The sequence below is a fragment of the Epinephelus lanceolatus genome, chromosome 21 (assembly GCF_041903045.1).
Source record: "Epinephelus lanceolatus isolate andai-2023 chromosome 21, ASM4190304v1, whole genome shotgun sequence".
Lineage (NCBI taxonomy): Eukaryota > Metazoa > Chordata > Actinopteri > Perciformes > Serranidae > Epinephelus > Epinephelus lanceolatus.
In genome coordinates, this window is record NC_135754.1 from 21,957,750 (window position 1) to 21,977,349 (window position 19,600).

The 19,600-nt window shown below is 40.5% G+C and overlaps 1 protein-coding gene across 3 annotated transcripts; it reads right to left on the bottom strand.

Moving 5' to 3' along the window:
• Nucleotides 1–151: 151 nt before the first annotated feature.
• LOC117246731 (pleckstrin homology domain-containing family S member 1-like) lies at nucleotides 152–16,826 on the bottom strand. 3 transcript variants are annotated; one of them, XM_033610668.2, is made up of 16 exons: nucleotides 16,746–16,826; nucleotides 16,224–16,258; nucleotides 15,781–15,878; nucleotides 15,551–15,669; nucleotides 15,318–15,452; nucleotides 14,407–14,482; nucleotides 14,234–14,263; nucleotides 13,613–13,669; nucleotides 12,907–12,978; nucleotides 12,649–12,770; nucleotides 12,512–12,562; nucleotides 12,268–12,393; nucleotides 8,436–8,558; nucleotides 6,119–6,214; nucleotides 3,229–3,364; nucleotides 152–3,144 (listed from the first exon to the last, which is right to left on the bottom strand). In XM_033610668.2, exons 2-16 carry the CDS (start codon nucleotides 16,243–16,245, stop codon nucleotides 3,073–3,075), a joined length of 1,335 nt encoding a protein of 444 aa, XP_033466559.2. In that variant the 5' UTR covers nucleotides 16,246–16,258; nucleotides 16,746–16,826; the 3' UTR covers nucleotides 152–3,072. The 3 variants fall into 3 exon arrangements, with proteins under 3 accessions (XP_033466559.2, XP_078019532.1, XP_078019534.1); XM_078163406.1 differs by having other exon boundaries at nucleotides 12,649–12,773; XM_078163408.1 differs by lacking the exon at nucleotides 6,119–6,214 and having other exon boundaries at nucleotides 12,649–12,773.
• Nucleotides 16,827–19,600: the final 2,774 nt, after the last annotated feature.

Genomic DNA, 19,600 nt, shown 5'->3' on the forward strand with positions numbered 1-19,600 from the left:
AGCTTTACATAATTAGATACCCCTCAGCTGTCTCCTTATGCTTCAGAAAATGCAACAGTGAGCTCATGATCCTTTAAAATGTTACAAGAGGTTTTATGAAACCAGTCAGTCCGAGAGAAAAGCTGCTGAAGAAACACAAATGGTCAGTGAGTTAACAATCTGATAAAATTTATTCATGATCATTTTACAAATATAACACAGATTCAATGTCCCAGTACAACTTGCATGTGCTGCACCCTGGCAGAGAATACATTTATTTGTAACAGAGCGTATTTATAATACAGCACAGCTTTTGGCATCACAGTTGAATAATGGAGTAAATGTTCTGAATAATTTCATCGTACCAGCTCATATCTGTTTAATAGCTCCATTAAAACTTGAAACATTAATCTCGGTGAGGCTGATAAGAAGTCGTGGGAAAGCTCATCTGAATATTGGAGTCAGAAAGTGTTTTTTTTTAATGTCGAGAGTTTAGCTTTGTCCTTCCCCTCTGTGGACATAATTTAGCGTTTTTTAATATAAAACTCAGAATGGTTTGTAGCACTTCAAGCGAGCAGGCCTCGGAGATAATTTCCATTTGATGTTGTCTTTGTCCGGGAGTGGCTTTGGTCACCAGACGTAATTTAAAAAGGGATTAAAAACCATCTTCCCAATATTAAAACTACATTCCGGGACATTGTCCTCGGCCGGCTGAGTCACGTTTCTGCTTCAGATTGGAAAGAAATGGGTGAAACACAGCCCGAGGTGCAACACCATTCTGTCTGCATATTAATTCACAAGACTCTCCCTGAGGTGTGAACGACATGAAATACCGGTCTCTTCTCAAATCTTTTTCTTATTCATACATTTCTAATCACTGTCAAAATGTTCCGAAGATAAATAAGGAAAGGAAAATTTGGCATATGCCTTTTTTGTATCTAACAAAAGCACCTTAACATAAAATGTGCCCTTCTATTTGTGCTCTCAAGTAGGCGTCATAGGATGGGCATGGTGTACAAAGACATTTCATCACAGGTGCCACGTACTGAGCAAACTGGAAATGAATCAGCATTGCTGAGTGATGACATTCACGCTGGTGATGCATCTCAGTTCCTGCTCAAGTTACAGTCATCACGACACAATTGGGGTTTAGATACCTGTGGCAACATCTTCCCAAAATATGATTTAAAGGGTAAGTTTCCTTGTGTCTGACATGGACCTTTTTGTTAAAGGGTAAGATCCTTTTGTGTAACCAGAAACAGCCCTGAAATCACCATCGCCAAACTCACCAGACTCCATTTAAATAAACAGTAATTTTAGTGTGTATAGAGACAGCATATTTTTTTAAATCTAACTGGATGAATTAAGAGTTTATTTCAACCAGACTAGAGTTGGTGATTGTTGGAAGAGTGGAAAAAGAAACCAAGACTGCTTTAGTGAGTCTTATTTCGTGTCTTGTAGACTTTTAATGATGTGTGTTTTACGCTGATAAAAATACTGTTTTTTTCAATGGAGTCTGGTGGGTTTGGTGAATGCGATTTCGGGGCTGTTTCAGGCTAAACAAAGAGGATCTTACTCTTTAAGGAAAAGGTTAATCTCCAGGATTAGATTAAGTATGTCAAATGAATGTATCTGCTTTCACGTCTGGAACCTCCCGTCCACAACGGGCTTGAGACGCGCCCTCGTTGAGGACTAGGCTCAGATTTCGGAGTTACTTCTTATCCTGAAGCCTCCTTAAGGAATCTGATCCCGTTTGATTCGGCAGTGGAAACCTCTTGCGACTGCATGCCTTTGCTGACGTCGACCACGGCAGGATTCAAATCCTGGACCTTCCGCATGAAGACGAGTGCTCTAACCACTACACTAAATGCAGTATGCAGTGCTTTCTTGGCTATTCTCACCCACAATCCTCTGCATAACAGAATAAACGTCACATTGACAGAGCTGCAAACACAGACTGACAGCTTGTTGACAGCTGCAAGGACGGATGACAACGCATTCGATAGACTGGTGACCAGTCAAACAGTAATAAGAGGAATATTGATTGTTTAAGTGAACATTATAATCATAAAGATTACCAACGACAAAAGGACTATGAAAACAAGACTGACAGAAAAATCTATAGTCAGTGAATATGCTAGAATCTACAATTTAGTTAGTACTTGAAAATTAAAACTACATGCACTGCAAAGTAACAACAGGAGAGGTCTCGGTACTCAGTGAACGGCATTTTGTTTTATCTCCAAGGTAACGGATATATGAGAAAGGGACAAAGTTAAGGGCGTTATGTTGTGAGAAAGTAGTGTGTCCTGATTGTGGATACTGCATGCAACAGTACTTTTTAAAGGCAACTTCAGGACGTACTGGGAGTAAAAAGTATGTGATTCAGAACGCAGCCTTACAGTGATAATCTGAGCCTGTCAGTGGCAAAAACAAGCACTTTTAGTGGACCTACACTGACAGTGTGATTCAAAAACTGTCGATCACATTAGTCACAGGAAAATAGCGTCATCATCATCATTCTTCAAATCACCTTGATAAATGCTATCGCTTCCTGTCATCTTGAAGTTTTAAAAATAGCATTCCTACATAAGTCTATTTACAGTAACCATGTGCGTATTGCGCCATCTCATGCAGGTGGTTAGAGTCCTTTCTTTTTAGCATCATACAGGCGGTATGAGGAAATACATTTCAGTAGAACCTCTGCCTTTTGTTTCCTTTTAGAGACAGCTTCAGAGACCAAACATCTTATCTACAGTAGATACAATACACAGTGACGTAATCACGTCATATATCACGCTCTGTTAAAACTGCAAATCATTGTTTATACAAAGATTGCTTGGAAACAAAAATGCATTTGGTGTTTTTACATGTTAATAATCACATACATTGTGACCTAAGTCATTGAATAATTGTTTCCTCTACCTTCACTTTAAGCTCCTCTAGTCATTTAAATGGAGTAAACTTGCAGAGTGACAGATCAGTAGGAACTGCCCACAGCCCTGGGGAAATACTGTCAGTTGTCTAAAGTGGTCTATACATGGTAAAAACCAGCATATGGTGGACGTCTCATCTCTGACGGTCAGTGTGCAGTCAGTCAGTACACACACAGTTTGGTGAGTGCAGCGGAGGGCATCCAGGCAGCCGCAGGATGGTCACTTTCACCTGGAGACAGAAATCATTCACCCCTCAGATGACTTATCACACATCATGGACACTGCTGTGCTTAACGTTGGCTCCTGAACGTACCTCGTTCTTGAGACACTTGCTGAGATACATGTTGAACTCCTCCACGCTGCTGGTGTGCAGGTCGTTAATCGCCAGGATTTGGTCTCCTTTGTGAAACAGGCACACTGACTGGGGCTGGCCCGTCCACCCAGACACACTGCGACACACAAACACATATTCTGTTTTAATTTTTTTGTATTTTATATATACATCCATACAGTGGTGTAAGGAAGTTAGTTCCACTATTACAATGGGTCCTAGTGCACGCTATCGTGCATGTATTGTCTTGACACAAATAGAGACGTGACATTGGACAACATCAACACACGGGTATATTTCCAAGGTGGAAATCTGAATCACTTACAAGGGCCTGTATCCCTACGGGCCCCTCCACCCCAGGGCCCCAGTGCAATCACACTGTCTGCCCTGTCCATATTTACACCCCTGCATCCACATCACGGCCAAATATACACATCATAATTCCATACTGTTCTCCTATTGGTGCTAAAAGGCCTCTCCAGCTGTGGGCTCCTCTTAATCGTCACCACCTTGCATTTAATGTTGCATTTAATGACTGAAGCCTAAATGCTAATTAAAAATGTGAACCCACCCAAAAATATAATCAACACTTGTTTTTTCTCCCATTTCTCACAAGCATTAATTAAGATCAAAGACTTGTTAGTGAGCACTTCTCCTTTTCCCAAGACAATCTGTCTACCTGACAGGTGTGCTGATTTAACAGCATCGTTACTACACAGGTGTGCCCTGGGCGGGTCACAATAAAAGGTCAGTCTCACATGTGCAGTTTGATGACATAATGCAATGCCACACGTGTCACGTTTTGAGAGAGCATGCTGTCTGCAGGAATGTCCACCAGAGCTGCTGCCTGCGCACAGAATGTTAATTTAACTACCATTGTCGTGTCTGTGAATTTGACAGTACATTTTACCGGCCTTGCAACCGCAGACCACGTGTACCTCCACATCCAGCATCTTCACCTGCAAGATCATCTTAGAACAGCCACAGCTGGCCACGCGCTAACTTTAAGTGGACACCAGTGATACTACAGTTGCTGAGACTGACTTAGGACACAACTCCTCCATAACCCCAGTGGAGAGGAGGAGTTTGACTGACACTGTCCACGTGCAACTGAAGCCATAAATACAGATGTTTATGATTATGAAGAAGTACATGTACAGTGGTGATAAAAAGACAATTGATTAACTTTTTGTCTACTCTCCAGAGTTTCCCAGCTGACAAAAATATCTGGTCAAATATGTGTGATTGCAGTGTGATTGGGTGTCTGTCTGTGTTGCTTCTGTAAAGTAAAAATGAACAAGATAGGTTGATGCAAAGCTCCCATTTGTTATGTGATACAGTATGTTTGTTCTTTGATATATGTATAATTACATTTGATTGAATTTGAAAATAAAAGTGTAAAACAAATTGGTATACACTACCAAAAGTTTGTGCAAACTGATGTGTTACACTGCATGAGGCAAATGGTCTAACCAAATACTTTGGGGTAACTTTGACCCAAAGAAAGACATTTCTGTCGTGCCAGTCATGCTAAATCCTAATAAATGTCAGCACATTTTAGTGTCTTTTGACTATGACCATCTGACACACACCTGTGTAGTGATCATGCTGTTTAATCAGCACCTTGATATGTCACACCTGTCAGGTGGAGGGATTGTCTTGGGAAAGGAGAAGTGCTCACTAACATGTATTTTTAACATATTTGTGACCAAAATTTGAGAGAAATATATCTATAAAGTGCAGAGAAAAAGTCTTGGGTCTTTTATTTAAACCCAAAAGTGTTGAGTTTCTAGTTTTGTCCAGTGTAAATGCTGTCTGCTCTACTGGTTTAACTTATCTGTCATGTGAGGTGGATGTTTTAGCAGCATTGTTCCCTCATTTGTCTCACACACATCTGATGGAACAGATACACTTCTATTTAAATCAATCCAGCTGTGTTTCACTTGCACTTGACCCATGTAAGCGACTGTGTGTTCGATGACCTACATTCAGTTCTGTGCCTGAACACATCTTGTGCAGACTCTGACGGAGGACTGAAGATGCTGCTCTGCTGTCATGCTGCCTTCACTTCACTTCACATTTTGTCAGGCTCCAAAAATATATTTTATTTTCTATTCTCTAGCTCTTTAATTGAGCTTTAAAATATATTTAAATGTCCTATTACAATGTGTGTCTTTTGCATTTTGTTTTGATGCTTTTAATGTATCATGTAGAGCACTTTGGATTTGGATAAATAAACTTGCCTTGCCTGTTAGAATCAGCTCAGAGATACACAGATACCTATGCTTCAACAAAGTCTAAAAAAAAGGCACAACAGCGACAGGCCTCACATTAAAATCCAGCCACTTTTTAATGTAACAGCAGCTGAGAAGTAATCCAGTGTTCTTTTCTACATGTTAGAGGGGACTGAGAATTTGTATTTTGTGCTACTAAACCAATTAATGCAAAGAACAGTTGCTAAATCTCAGTGTGAATGAATGCCCAAATTTCCACACAATGCAGCTGGATGCTCTGAGTCATCCTGCACAAATGAACAGACAGCTCCTGCAGCGAAGCATTACGCCTGTTTTTTCAGCCACAGAAAGAGAAAATAAGGACGTACGCCGTCGCAGCCAGCGTTTCCTAATGTGAACTGTGTTTTTAAACAATGGCAATTTGTTGGACGAGGACAAACGTGCAGTTAACCAGACAGACGGACGTGTGGCGAACACGTCTGTGTCTTAAGTGTTTTCATTATTATTAATGCATACAGAACAATAGTACATTTGTTAGGGCTTTATATCTCAATCAAAGCCGTCTACTATCTGAGACTGTTTTTACATTTCATTTTCTGCAGTGAGGTGAGTCGTCCCTCTTTCATAGACAAACTCACCTTGGTTTCCCATCCACTTCTGTCAGTGTCAGGTGTTTTTTCAAATCCGCCTGCTTGACCTCAAAATCTCTCTCCTCCGGGCTGTTGATGTTAAGGCTTAAAGGAAAAGACGACAAAAGCTTTATGTAATGGTGCTGAATACGTTTTGACACTTTGAAATAGAGACATGCATTTAAATCTTGACACTTGACACCAGAGGCAAATGAAATACTTGTAGGAGACATTTTATGGATTCCTTCGTTAGCCTGTTGTGTGTGTCGCATGTTTATTTTAGGTCATCTTTGGTATCATAAGTTAATAAGTCCATGATTTAAAGGTACACAATACCAAATAAAACAAGACTGAAACCTTTGATTCCTCAAATGAAACCCTGTCAGCGTCGGGTGAGGTGAACAAGCACACAGAAGCAGCAAATTCTGCTTATTATTTCCTCCTTCCTTCATTGTCTCATTGTGTCATGCGGATTACTGTTAATTTATTATGCTGATCTGTTCTGTACGACATCTATTGCACGTCTGTCCGTCCTGGAAGAGGGATCCCTCCTCAGTTGCTCTTCCTGAGGTTTCTACCGTTTTTTTTCCCCGTTAAAGGGTTTTTTTTGGGGAGTTTTTCCTTATCCGCTGCGAGGGTCATAAGGACAGAGGGATGTCATATGCTGTAAAGCCCTGTGAGGCAAATTGTGATTTGTGATATTGGGCTTTATAAATAAAATTGATTGATTATAGTGGCATGGGTGTCTGCATAGATAAGGACGTCTAATTTTCTTAGAACAACTTATTTAAATTCTGGCAGCAAAATCACCTGAGTTACTAATGTTTAATGTCGAGCGCTACCTTTTTTTTTTATTCAGCCATCATCATTACACCATCTGCTTGCAGAAACCTTCAGAAACCACTCCAACCAGTCCGGCAACATGTCAGCGTCAGTCCCAGCATTCCTCTCTGCTTATGCATTTTACTGAGTCATGATTAAATTTGTTCTCTGTAACCATTACAAAGCTGTTTCTGACTCTTTCTCTGGTAACAGCACAGATGCATGGGCACATTATGAGACAGTGGGCCTCAGGGCACAGACATGCAGAAGACACCACCACCTCTCCTACACAGGAGCAAGACACACAGAGTTTGTGGTGGTTTTGCATCTTTTTGTTGTTGATTTGTGTGTCACTTTGGGCATGTTGTGTCTGTTTTGGTAGTTTTGTGACTCTTTGTAGTCGTTTTGTGTGTCTTTGAGGCCATTTTGTGTCTCTTTGTGGTTGTTTTGTGTCATTTTGTCTTCCTTTTGTGTCTCTGTAGTTGTTTAGTGTCTCTTTGAGGCCATTTTGTGTCTCTTTGTAGTCCCTTTGTGTGTCTTTGTAGTCCTTTTGTATCTCTTTGAAGCCTTTTTTTGTCTCTTTGTGGTTGTTTTGTGTCATTTTGTCTTCCTTTTGTGTCTCTGTAGTTGTTTAGTGTCTCTTTGAGGCCATTTTGTGTCTCTTTGTAGTTGTTTAGTGTCTCTTTAAAGCCATTTTGTGTCTCTTTGTAGTCTCTTTGTGTCTCCTCGTAGTCCTTTTGTGTCTCTTTGAAGTCATTTTGTGTCTCTTTGTGGTTGTTTTGTATCATTTTGTCTTCCCTTTGTGTCTCTGTAGTTGTTTTGTGTCTCTCATTATGGTCATTTTTTGTCTCTCTGTGGTTGTTTTGTGTCTCTTTGAGCTCATTTTGTGTCTTCTTGTGATTGTTCTGTGTCTCCCTGAAGTCATTTTGTGTCTTTTTATGGTTGTTTTGTGTCTTTCTGAGGTCATTTTTGTCTCTCTGTGGTTGTTTACTGTCTCTTCGAAGTCATTTTGTGCCTCTTTGAGCTCATGTAGTCTTTTTTTTGTCATTTTGTGTCTTCTTGCGGTTGTTTTGTGTCTCTTTGAGGTCCCTTTTGTCTGTTTGTAGTTGTTTTGTGTTTCTCTGTATTAACTACGTGTCTCGTTGAGGTCGTTTTGTGTCCTTTGAAGTCATTCTAATTCTGAATGGCTGAATGGTATGTGTTAATTTGAGTGACGTTTTGCAGGTGGTGGCCACGGGGGCCCTTGACACTTTGGGCCCCTGGGCTTGTGCCTGGCAGGCCCATACAGTAATCCATCCATGCACAGATGGGGCCACAGTGGGGGTTTTGAATGTGACCTTGTACTATTTAAAAGTAGAGCAACTGCCCAACGAGTGCTCTGCTGCAGCTGATTATTACATAAAGTTAGACATAAAATGTCCCTATATGTAGTGTATGCTTATGATGAGAGAGAGGCCCTAAAGGTGGTGGTACTTTATTGGGTTAAAATACTTTGGAATTTCACCTTTCTGTTGAGCTTAGTTTCTCCAGTGTGGGCACATTTTGTGACTCCAGCATCTCCACAGGAGAGGTGGCATCGTTGTCACTGGAGCTGCTGCTGAAGTCTGACGTCAGACGCGTTTCTTCTCTGCAAAAGCAAATAACAGCATGAGGGATTATAGCATCAGATCTTGGTGCATGTCTCATTCAGCTTCCTGTCGCTGGTGTTTTCTTGGTTTATATCTCTAATAAAAGTCCATGAGACAGCTTGGAGAGATAGTGGGAATAAACCACAACAAGGCCCTTATGAAGCAGGAGCCAAGGCCAACGCTTTATGTTGAGTATGAAACGACACAGAGGAGGAACACCGCTGAATCTGCGTGATCTGTGGAGGGGGAGTGACTCACAACCGGATAGCGTAACGACAGATTTTGGCGCTGCATTAGAAGCCTTAGATGATCGGAAGTCCACATTTGCCCTTGTGGCAGAAAATAACAACAATAAAGAGAAGAAATGGCTGATAGAGGGCAAAACAGCATTGTACTCTCCACAAGCCAAAAGATATTTCTCTCACTTACACATAAAGGGGACCAGATGCCTTGAGATTTATTAAAAGTAGTTCATAAAAGCAGCATGGGAGAAGCAAATCATTCCCAAATCTCTGTGCAGGCGCAGTAGGAATTCTAATTAAGAGGCACTTCAGAGAGGAGGTCTTTTGACCCATATGCCAAATGTAAGATGTTCTTCAGTGTGGCAGCTCAGCGGGTGTCCAGAAATCAGACGTCAGTGGTAGATGCAGAATTATCGCACAGTTTTGCATAATAGCAAATTTAGGAAAACAAACAGCAGGAAAGAGTAGTTTCATACAGGAGATTATGGCATGAAACAGCTGGAAGAGGCACAATGTAGATTTTAAAAAATCATTCGCCTGCTGTATTGGTGATTAACACAATGGTCTAAGGGCTTTCCTAATTTCTCTCTTTTGTGCCTCCTCGTGTCCTCTCTCCTCCCTCATCCTGCCTGTGACCCAGAAATCAATCTCTGGTGCCATCTCAAAGGATGTCTCAATATCTAGAATGCATCTCAAGGAGTGAGAAGAGAGGAGGCTTGCTGAAAGAGTTGAGTGACGATGCACAGGTGTATCCTTTGCAGAAGTCTTTTTGGCACCCGTGATATATAAAAGAGGTGTGACCCACAAATGGTTATGCAACTGTACTGTACATTATACTTAACTGTTGTCGTTTTAAAATTACAGCTCTGGAGCACGGATGTCTCCTTTTGCTAAATGTCTGTTTCCTCAACTCCTCTCTCCTTGTGTCTCTTTAACCCACTCGCCAGAATAAATGTTGGCAACAGGTCCCTAAAAAAACAGCTCGTTGTAGGCCTTAAACAGTGGTCTGCAGCTTGGCAGCCATCTTGTCTAGGTGTCACGTTCTCCACATTCCCCCACACCTCCCACTTTCTTTGATATGATACGTATGAAACACACAAATCTAACATATCTGCAGAAATGTACAATGCCAACATTTTCTCCTGGCGAATGGGCTGGTCTTGCCTCCTCCACTCGCATCTCAGGTAGGAGGGACTAAGACACCCACCCTCCTTTGAGACTTTGTAGGAAACAGCAGGTCTGAAACACTTCACATTGTATAAAAGATCAACTCCAACATAAGGAAAAATGTTTTCTGATGGTAACATCGCCCAAGCTTACGTGTAATACAACGCATTAATCATCACTGATTAGCCCGTGATAAGGAAGCAGGGAATACTTTTTGTTTCCAAGGGGATTTCTGTAATTTGACATCACTAGCAGTGACTCAAACGTGCAGTGTTGTTTTACGAGCCTTACAGTAAGACAAGGAGGAAATGGGATATTATTTCTCTTCCAGATGAAAAGGTTACTTATAAAAAATAAAACACACCTTTCCTCAAGTCACTACACGCAGGGGTTTTCCAGCCACAGCTTTCCATGGTCCGGTACGACCTGTAGCTTACGGTTAAATGTTGGCTAATGTTAGCCAAGAAAGATGAAAGTTGTTTTATGATGGGCCTCACTGAGCTGGTTTGGTTTATAATTCTGCCTTTGTTGTGTTACTGTTTCACAATATTAAAGCATCACTACTGGGGGGCAGTTACCTACGTGTAGTTCAATGACTAGTTTCACTCAGTGTCAGTTCAGGTGTACCTCCGTGAAACAATATGAGATTCCGTGATGTAGTTTGGTTGTAGTTTAATTTATAAGCTAGTATTGCAAGCTACATTTGAGAGGGGTAAAGATGTAGTTAAACTGCTTTTCATTGTGAAGTAGCTGGTAGTTTAGTGAAGATTCCCTAATGCTGTTAGCATTTACCATCATCCCATAATTGTCATTTTTTAGCTGTTTTAGCAAAAGCTACGTAACGTCACTTTGCCAATTAAAGGCACACTATGCAGCAGTTGTGTTAGTGTTTGTTAACAATATCGCAAACAAATGTCAAAATGAAAGTGAACGCCAGCGCCAACTGCTGATTCACTTCTCTGGTAGTTTCGCCATGATATACTGTAGATCAATGGTTTTCAAACTTTTTGTGCCCAAGGCACACCAAAGGGCGAACCACAATCTCAAGGCACACCTGTATTTATATCTGTGCAGAACAGCTTCTAAGACAAAAAATAAGAAAAAAAAAAGTCAGGTAGCTTTCGTGATACTGTCTACTGACAGTTTTCTTTTTCTCTTCTCTTTTGGTGGTAGGTCGTCTTTGCTGGAGCCTTGCTGTAATTTGCTCTATACAATAAAGCGATCCATTGTCCCACTCATGGCCTTCTCCTTTTAAAAATAGGTTCCCCATGAAGGTTTTTTAATTAAATTGAATTAAATGACCTTTTTTTGCTAGAGTTTGGCTCTTTATTAGGAAATGGGTGAGCACAACATACTGATAAAATTGATTAAAAACTCATTCATAACTTTTTGTATAGGCCCAGTTGAATATTTCCATAATAATGTGTGGTTATCACAAAATCCCACGGCACAGATCCACTGCTATAGGCTATTTCAAAACATTGTCCATGATTTTTGTAGCTTCCTCTTCTCTTGGATGCATACTGCTTTCGGTTTGGCACCTGATCCCTACTTTTTTATAAAGTCCTGACCTCACTTGTGCACTGTGCCCACAAACATTCCAAATACAGCAAAATAAGAAGAAAATCAAAAACTACAGGCACAGCATAGAGTCTCTGCAGGTAAATACACCACCACACACTTCTAATGGGTCCTAAGTGACGACTGAGAGGAATTACTTCTCTACGAGTCTTACTTCTCTACAAGTACTTTGCATGGATGTGAAATATGACTTATTGACATCATATGAGTTACAGTACACTCAAATGTGGCTGCAGCATGCACTACTATCTTATTAGGGAACAGCTAAGATGTCGGTTACACCTGACCTGTAAACTTATGCAAGGTCTATCACCACACCCATTTTCACTGCTCAGTTGTGTATAAATCTTCAAAGGTGATCAGTGCCATCTTGTTCAGATGTAACCTCTCACACAAGCTGCAGAGATATGTTTAATCTAGTCGAGCACATAAGTTGCTGAGCAGGCTCTGAGGTGCCTCTCTTAGATTCTTGACTGGTCTTGGAGTGTCAACAGCTCTGTGCTGTATAAATAACACCCTCCTTGTTGTCAGTCTCGCTGTTTGAGCCAATGAGACCGCTGGTTACCTCTGATGATGACTGAGCTATTTTGGTATCTGGGACACTGGCAAAACATGTTACACAAAGAGCAGAGGGCAGTGACACTGAAGACAAAGTGAAAAGTCAAAAATACACACACGCCGCCCACGAAAAAGAAAAAGCAGTTAATCTGAGCTCTACCTGTCCTCCGCTGCTGTCTCCTCGTCGAATGGGGGCAGTGGGGAAATCTGTGTCTTCAGCTTGTCAAAGGCCTGAGTGACAGTTCTCATCAGGCTGCCCTTGGTAACCTCCTCCACTTCACGGTCCCTGGATGAATTGGCACAATGAACTGCTTTCAGTTTCAACAATACTCTGCAAGTATGTGTAATTACAAGGAAATGTGATTTGTTTTTCAGTGATAAGTAACTTTGAGAACGATACTTACGCTGCCTGAGCCACTTGTGCGTTAAGTCTGACTTCCAGCATTGATTCATATCTGCAAGAGACAGACATTCAAAATAAGAGACAATCTACTGAATACATCAGATCGACACGGAGTCACATACGATAACCAACACTCACACTGAGTCCAAGCTTTTGCGACGGGTCGAACCATTTGCCCCTTGTGATTGCATGTAAGGTCTCGGATAGTCGTAGATTGGATTCACTGGCGCTGATGCACGTCTTTTGGCATAATCGTCATCCTGCTGTCCAGTCACAAAGCAATATGACATACTTTATGCAACCAAAAAAACAGTACAGTCCTCCATCATATCTCTTAAATAATTGTCATTTGAATAAGATTTATGTTGAATATTTACAAGCAGTCAAGTGAAGCACCTTTGAGTTTTCAGTGTCGTTATCCATGGCATTTGAGGATGGGTCGGACATGGACCGAATTTTCAACGCTGCCTGAATAAGAAAAAAACAAATACATTAAAGTATATAGACGATATTCATGTGCTTGGATTATTCTTCACACAAATAAAGCAATCCCAGTGAAAATGTGCAGTGTGTTGCTTTCAGTCCATTCACCTCAGTGTCCCTGGGTCAGATGGGTTTAACCTAATGTAGCTGGGTGCATGAGTCGTAACAGTCAGTCAATAAGGAACAATATTTAAAATCCTGTGGGGGTCATTTCACTGATATGGATCTGAGTTTCACCTGGATAAACCAACAACAAGCTGCTGTATATTAACCCGGGTTGATATTAAATGAGAGTTAATCATTCTTACATTTTGTGAGTGATGTCATTCTTAACTCTTGACTTAATGAGCCCCATGTGTGTCTCTAAAACGATGACTATATGTAGAGGTTGTGTCGATAATTTATATACAGCTCAATAGTAAGGATACATGGATTCACGTGTCTTTCCTTGCCCAAAAAGAAACCGACCCATCAAACAGATTCACACAAAGGAATGTCATGACTGACTGATGTCGGCAGCGTTGATGATTTGGATCTAGTATCAGATCGACAGGATGCATGCATTTAGGAAGTTTAGCCAAATTCATGCAGAGCTTTAGTTGCAACATAAAGGACCAACCTTTTCAGACACAGCGTCAGAGCTCTGCTTTCTCCGCAATAGTGGGTTTGAAATAACCTGGTAGAAACAGGAAGAGAGTCTATTTTCAAAAGTCAAATAGAGAGTTGATTGATTAGCATGGACAATAGATGATTAATGTCACTGTTCCAGGGCTGAGTGTTGCGTTCGGCAGGGGCACTGAGGGAATTTAGACTGAGCAAGTTCTGAGAGCATGGAGGCAGAGGTTGACAGCAGTAAATAAATCTGAGGTAAAGCAAATATTTAGGAGTTAAAGAGGAAAAAATTGGATGATTAGATGATTAAACTTGTTAGCACTAGCATTCGTCAATATCAGCTGGTTAGAGACGACAACATCAGTGTTTCCTCCATTCATGCTTCTTTGCAATTGGTTAAGGCTGCATCTTTCATTAGTCAAAGTTCACCAAAGTTGAACTGTGCAAGATGCAAAAATGTGAATTTGCTTTGCCACCAGAAGCAAATGTTTTATTGCCCCTGAATAGAAGTAAAAGGGAGGCGAATATTCACCAATTTTGCATGTGTAACTGTGCCCTAAATGTATTTTCCATAATGCTATAGCACTTATTTAATGTTTGTGGTCAACAGATGAGAAACAGACTTTACCTCAATTGTCTGCTGTCCATTTGTCATGTCCTTTAGCAGAGACAAAAAACAATTATTCAGTCGCTGACAGTGGTCAAAAAACATGAAAAATACAAAACAAAGTGCAGTGCAAGAGACGCTTTGTCTCAATAAGCTGTTAAAAAACATGATAAAGAACTAAAATCTCAATGTACCTCTGAATTCATACATTTATGCGGCCGGTTTTTCAGGGCTTCAAACAGGTCAGAGAACCAGCCGTCCACTTCCTCGCTAAAAGCAAGAAAGGGCAAATGAATCACTTTGAAACCTAATTCTAAGTCTCCACAAATGACGGCTATTACATTTATTTTGAAAATTCATTTTCAAAATCGAATACAAAGTGGAAATGGTGACATTTAGCAACGATTTGGAGCGAGCCGAGAGGAAGGTAAAGCCATTATCAGCTGATGGACTGTTGCTAAACAAGAAAGCAACATAATTTCTTTCTGATTGTCAAAACTCCCAGAATAGTCGATGACTTGAAGGGCAGGTGGAAATGTTTAATGAGGCGCTGTGAAAGTGTCAGCGGGGGAAAAGAGAGGAGGACTGGCCGACCCAGCTGTGTGGCCAGTGAGTCCTGGTTACACTGACTTTCAAATTAATGCAGCCCATGTATCTAGGGTGGTTTATCTGCACATTATCATGACAAAATCAAAAACCGAACTCTTCTGAAAAATGTATGCTAGTGTAAAAAGCTGCATTTATGCACAACTGAGCTTTATTTTGAAAATACACCCTGATAAACTAGGATTAAAGTTCACAGAGAACTGATAACAGGCTTTTAATTAAGATTCTTTATTCTCACATATCCCAAAAATATCGACTTAACTATCAAGTATATTTGTTGAGTAAAAAAGAAGACACGCTAGTGCATCCAGGGCCCCTATACAGCCCCCTAATTCACCTATAGGAAGTGCCACACACCCCTGTGTGTATCTACCTCGAGTGTGGTATTTCAGGTCTTTTTACAGTACAGTATCGTAAAATGCATGGAAGTTGCTGAAGGAGCTATAAATTCCGTCTCAGTGCTTTATATTGCCTGTAAAACAAAAAATAGCTGACTGACCTGGTTTCCCCGACGAGGAAGTAGTCCCGGTTGGCCGCCCTGATGTACAGCACACAGGATGGTGAGCACTTGAAGCTCTTTTGCACCCACGCCCATCTTGGATGGTTTTGAGGGCTCACGTACAACAGTGAGATGCTGACAGAGGGACGCAAATGATACTCAGATCTATACTAAACATCTTTTACATACATTAGAGTAATTATTTATCAGTGGATTGATATGTGGGAACATACTGCGATAAGTCTATGCCTCCAAGAGGCCTGTCCTTTTCTGCTGGACTCCTGAAGTACTTCAAGAGGTGTTCCTGCTCACTGATTTTGAACAGCACAAAATACCTCTTCTTCCATGATTTCTGCAAGAGAAACATGATGAAAATGATTTAATTAATAATGAAATTTAATTTTAAAAACAAACACACATAAAGAGCTGCAATTAAGTGCCTCCATTGTGCCAACTCCTTCACCTCTGCCTTCAACCGTTTTTGGGGAGGAGACTTGAACAGGTATCCAGATCTCACTTCCGTTGTAGTTCCAACTGGTCTGTAGAACACCGCACTTCCGCCTGAGGGCAAAAGAAAAGCCTATTGTTTTGAAATCATTTCCTTTAAATCTTGTCTTAGTTTGCAGAACTCTTTAGCTTTATTTTCCTGTAGGTGCTATCTGGGAAATCAGCAAACGATTTAAAGAGGGAGAATGAACTAAAAAACATTAAAAACGCAGATTAAACAAAAGACAATCTATTAATAACTGTGTTAAACAGACATTACACTAGCACATTCCACCTTGCCTTGTCAATGAATCTTTAGCGACTTGATAAAATCAGCTGTAAGAACAGGTTTTCAGAATGTGGCACCAACATAAATAATAATAAATAACACCTAAATCAAACCACAAAGCAGACTTCTACCTGTGCTCTTGCTCCTGTGCATCGTGACACCACACCTAAACAAAAAATAACACAGGAATGTATCAGTCTCTGCCACTTCAAACAGCATAAAAATATCCAGAAGGAAATAGTTAACCTTTTAAACAAATAATGTCGGGTTTAAAAATAGACTCATGCCTCAGCGAACCACAGCATGAAACAGAGCTCTGTTCACTTTAAGGTGCAGGTGTACATGTTTGGGAAAAACAAATCAGAATTCATCTTAATACTTACTGATTTAAAGACATTTTATGGTCTTTTAAGGCCTATGTGCAGTAATTTAAAAAGTATAACTACAAACATAAAGTATCATAAAACTCAAGAGAATTCATCGCCCTCTTATACCTTTGTTAACGTCCACACAATTTAACATTTCTCTAAAACAGACCCAAATGTGTGTAGGAGAGTGGAAACATTTCAAATAGGTAATAAAACAAATAACTCATACACAATATGAAATAAATACACTGGCTATAAAGACAAAGAAACCCATAATATTCTTACCTGTGGAGCACCTGTTGAGAGAGTCTGCTCACCTTGCTCTCTATAACAATAGGTGTTGCTGCATGAGGAAGCTGTAAGCCGTCCCACACCTGGCACACAGTGAGGAGATATTCATACTGGGAACTGGAGTTTCTGGTTCCTCCTCAGTTGCTTTTAAGGTCTTCCTGCCATGTTGTTTAGCTGTAGAATTCCACAGCGGGGTTCCTTAAGGACCTCGCTCCACCTGATAAAAACATGCAGAATATTTTTATTAATATATTATGGTTTTTACATTTCAGGAAATAAGATGGCGTGCAGATTTATGCAGATTACAGAATATACTGCTCTGTAACATGTCATAACTCCAAGAGATTCACACACCTTACATTCAACAGATAAAAAGTTTTGAGCCTGCAGGTCCTTGAATGATGCCAAATCATCCCATGGACAAGTCAATATGCTTCTAAGTGACACTGTTACTTATAATATGAATGATTATCCTGATCAGGAAAAGTGATCTCATCATCAGTGATCTGACCAGGATGTCTCCTGGGCGCCTCTCGTTAGAGGTGTTACGGCCACATCCCACTGGTAGGAGGCCCTAGGGCAGACCCAGGACACGCTGGAGGGATTACATATCTTGTCTGGTCTGGGAACGCCTTGGGGTCCACCAAGAGGAGCTGGAAAGTGTTGCTGGGGAGAGGGACGTCTGGGGTGCTTTGCTTGGCCTGCTGCCCCCGCAACCTGGCCCTGGATAATCAAATGAAAATGGATGGATGCTTATTAATTGCAATATAGTTCATGCACATGGGGGCAAAAGGATGAGAGCCACTGTTTTGATGTATTATGTTTCGGAAAGTCACAGTTTGTAGGCTATTTTAATGTAGTGTTTTGATTCTTCTGGTTGTAAACTTAAGATGAAGAACCAGAACAGAACCTCTAAAGCAGTGGTTTCCAACTGGTGCAGCCACGGGGTCCAGATTTCTCCTCAGTCATCAGTTTGAGGTCTCACAGTTTAATACGTGCAGCGTCATACTTTCGTTTGACCATGACAAAATTTACTGTACTTAAAAATAGAGTGTGTTTTTTACAAAGTTGCTGTCCATTCAGAATGGACCCCTGACCCACTTTTAGACCATGACCCACAATACAGGGGCTTAAAAAGTTCTTTGTGTTACAGCAGCACCTCAGCCCACGCCAAAAACATCACTCAGGAACCAAACAATTTTGAGTGAAATGTCTTTGTGAGAAAAAAAAAAAACTAATAATAATAAGGCACCACATTCAAGAGCTGTGGAGACAAAAGAAAAGATTGATGCCAGCTTTTGACCTCAGATGAATTACTGGTTGACATCTCATGAAGACTGATGAGTGCTGCAGGGGCAGCAACTTAAATAAATATGACCTCAAAACACACAGGTGACTTATGGTAGGTTCAGTGGGTTTACCAGTTCACAAATGTGTTTGTCACCTAAACTACCCCTTCAGAGATAGTCAGCAGTAGTTCAATTAAATGTCAGTCAGATATGTGTTTAATCACTTTAGATCACTGGTTGCCAACTGGTCCAGCCACAGGGTCCAGATTTCTTCTTAGTCATTAGTTCAAGGTAATATTAATATTACCTTACTTATTACTCACTGCCAACACTAATTCGTTATACTACTTGTTACATTACTTTTCCGTTACACCCCATAAAATTGGTAATTGCATATCTCCCCAAAATTCAGATGTGTGCCTCTGTATGGATGTCAGGGTAATCACCATTAAGTGTAGCTAATGCTAGTTAGCTTTTATTTACCTGGGGGTGTCTGCTGCCTGTGACCAGTATTTTCCCAAGACCTTTGATGGGGTGTATTTCCTGGAGCTTCACATTGTTATGTTGTCGGTTGTAGTAGTGTTTCAGACCGGACGTTTGGGACGTGTTTTATTCTATGTTTTTTTTTTTTTTTTTTTTGCAGTAGAAAAAAAAAAGTTTTAGTCGAACTACCTGCAGCAACAGTGTTCTTGTCATCTTTCCTCCTGACAAAACCAAAGTAACGGGAACAGTTCCAGCCGCTAAGGTAACCTTTCCAACTAGCTAGCTATCCAACTAGCTAAGTTAGCTAGCTGCTTTACGAGGAGCGCGCGCAGCACGACGATAACTAAAACGGTCTAACGTTTTTTTTTTTTTTGTTTCGGAGTAATTGTAATGTTATTACTGAAATTTCATCAGTAATTGGTTACACTACTGGAAAAATACATTTTACTGACAGTTGTTTCGTCGGTGAACTTTGGGTTGTAACCATAACGGAGCCAAACTATATGTACCTTTACCTTGTTAAATGTTATAGTTGTCCCTGGTTTTATATGAGAAGAAGAAAAGATCGCCTCTAGGCTAATTTATTCAATGTAAAATGCCATTGGCTTGTGCTAATAACGTTAGCATGTTGTATTTGCTTGGAAAACGTTTAGTATAAGACAGTTGGTTTGGCAGTGAACCCTGTGAGTTGTAACGGAGCCAAATTATGTACCGTTACCTTTGTTAAATGTTGCTGTTGTCCCTGGTTTTATATGAGAAGAGGAAGAGGTCGCTAGCTGCTAGGCTAATTTATACCATGTAAAATGCCATAGGTTTGTGCTAATAACGTTAGCATGTTGTATTTGTGGGGAAAATGTGTCCAGATAAAGACAAGTGTTTGTTTGTGAATGCTGCGAGTTATAATATATGGCCAATTTTTGTACTTGTGTTTGAAATTGTCTCTATTAAGCCATATTTAATGTGTGTTTTGAATCAATTAAACTTTACAGCACTTAACAGAAACCTCCACCGCCGACAAGTGTTTTGGAGGTGTAACTGCAGAGTTACACAGACAAACCACTGCACAAGTGTAATAGG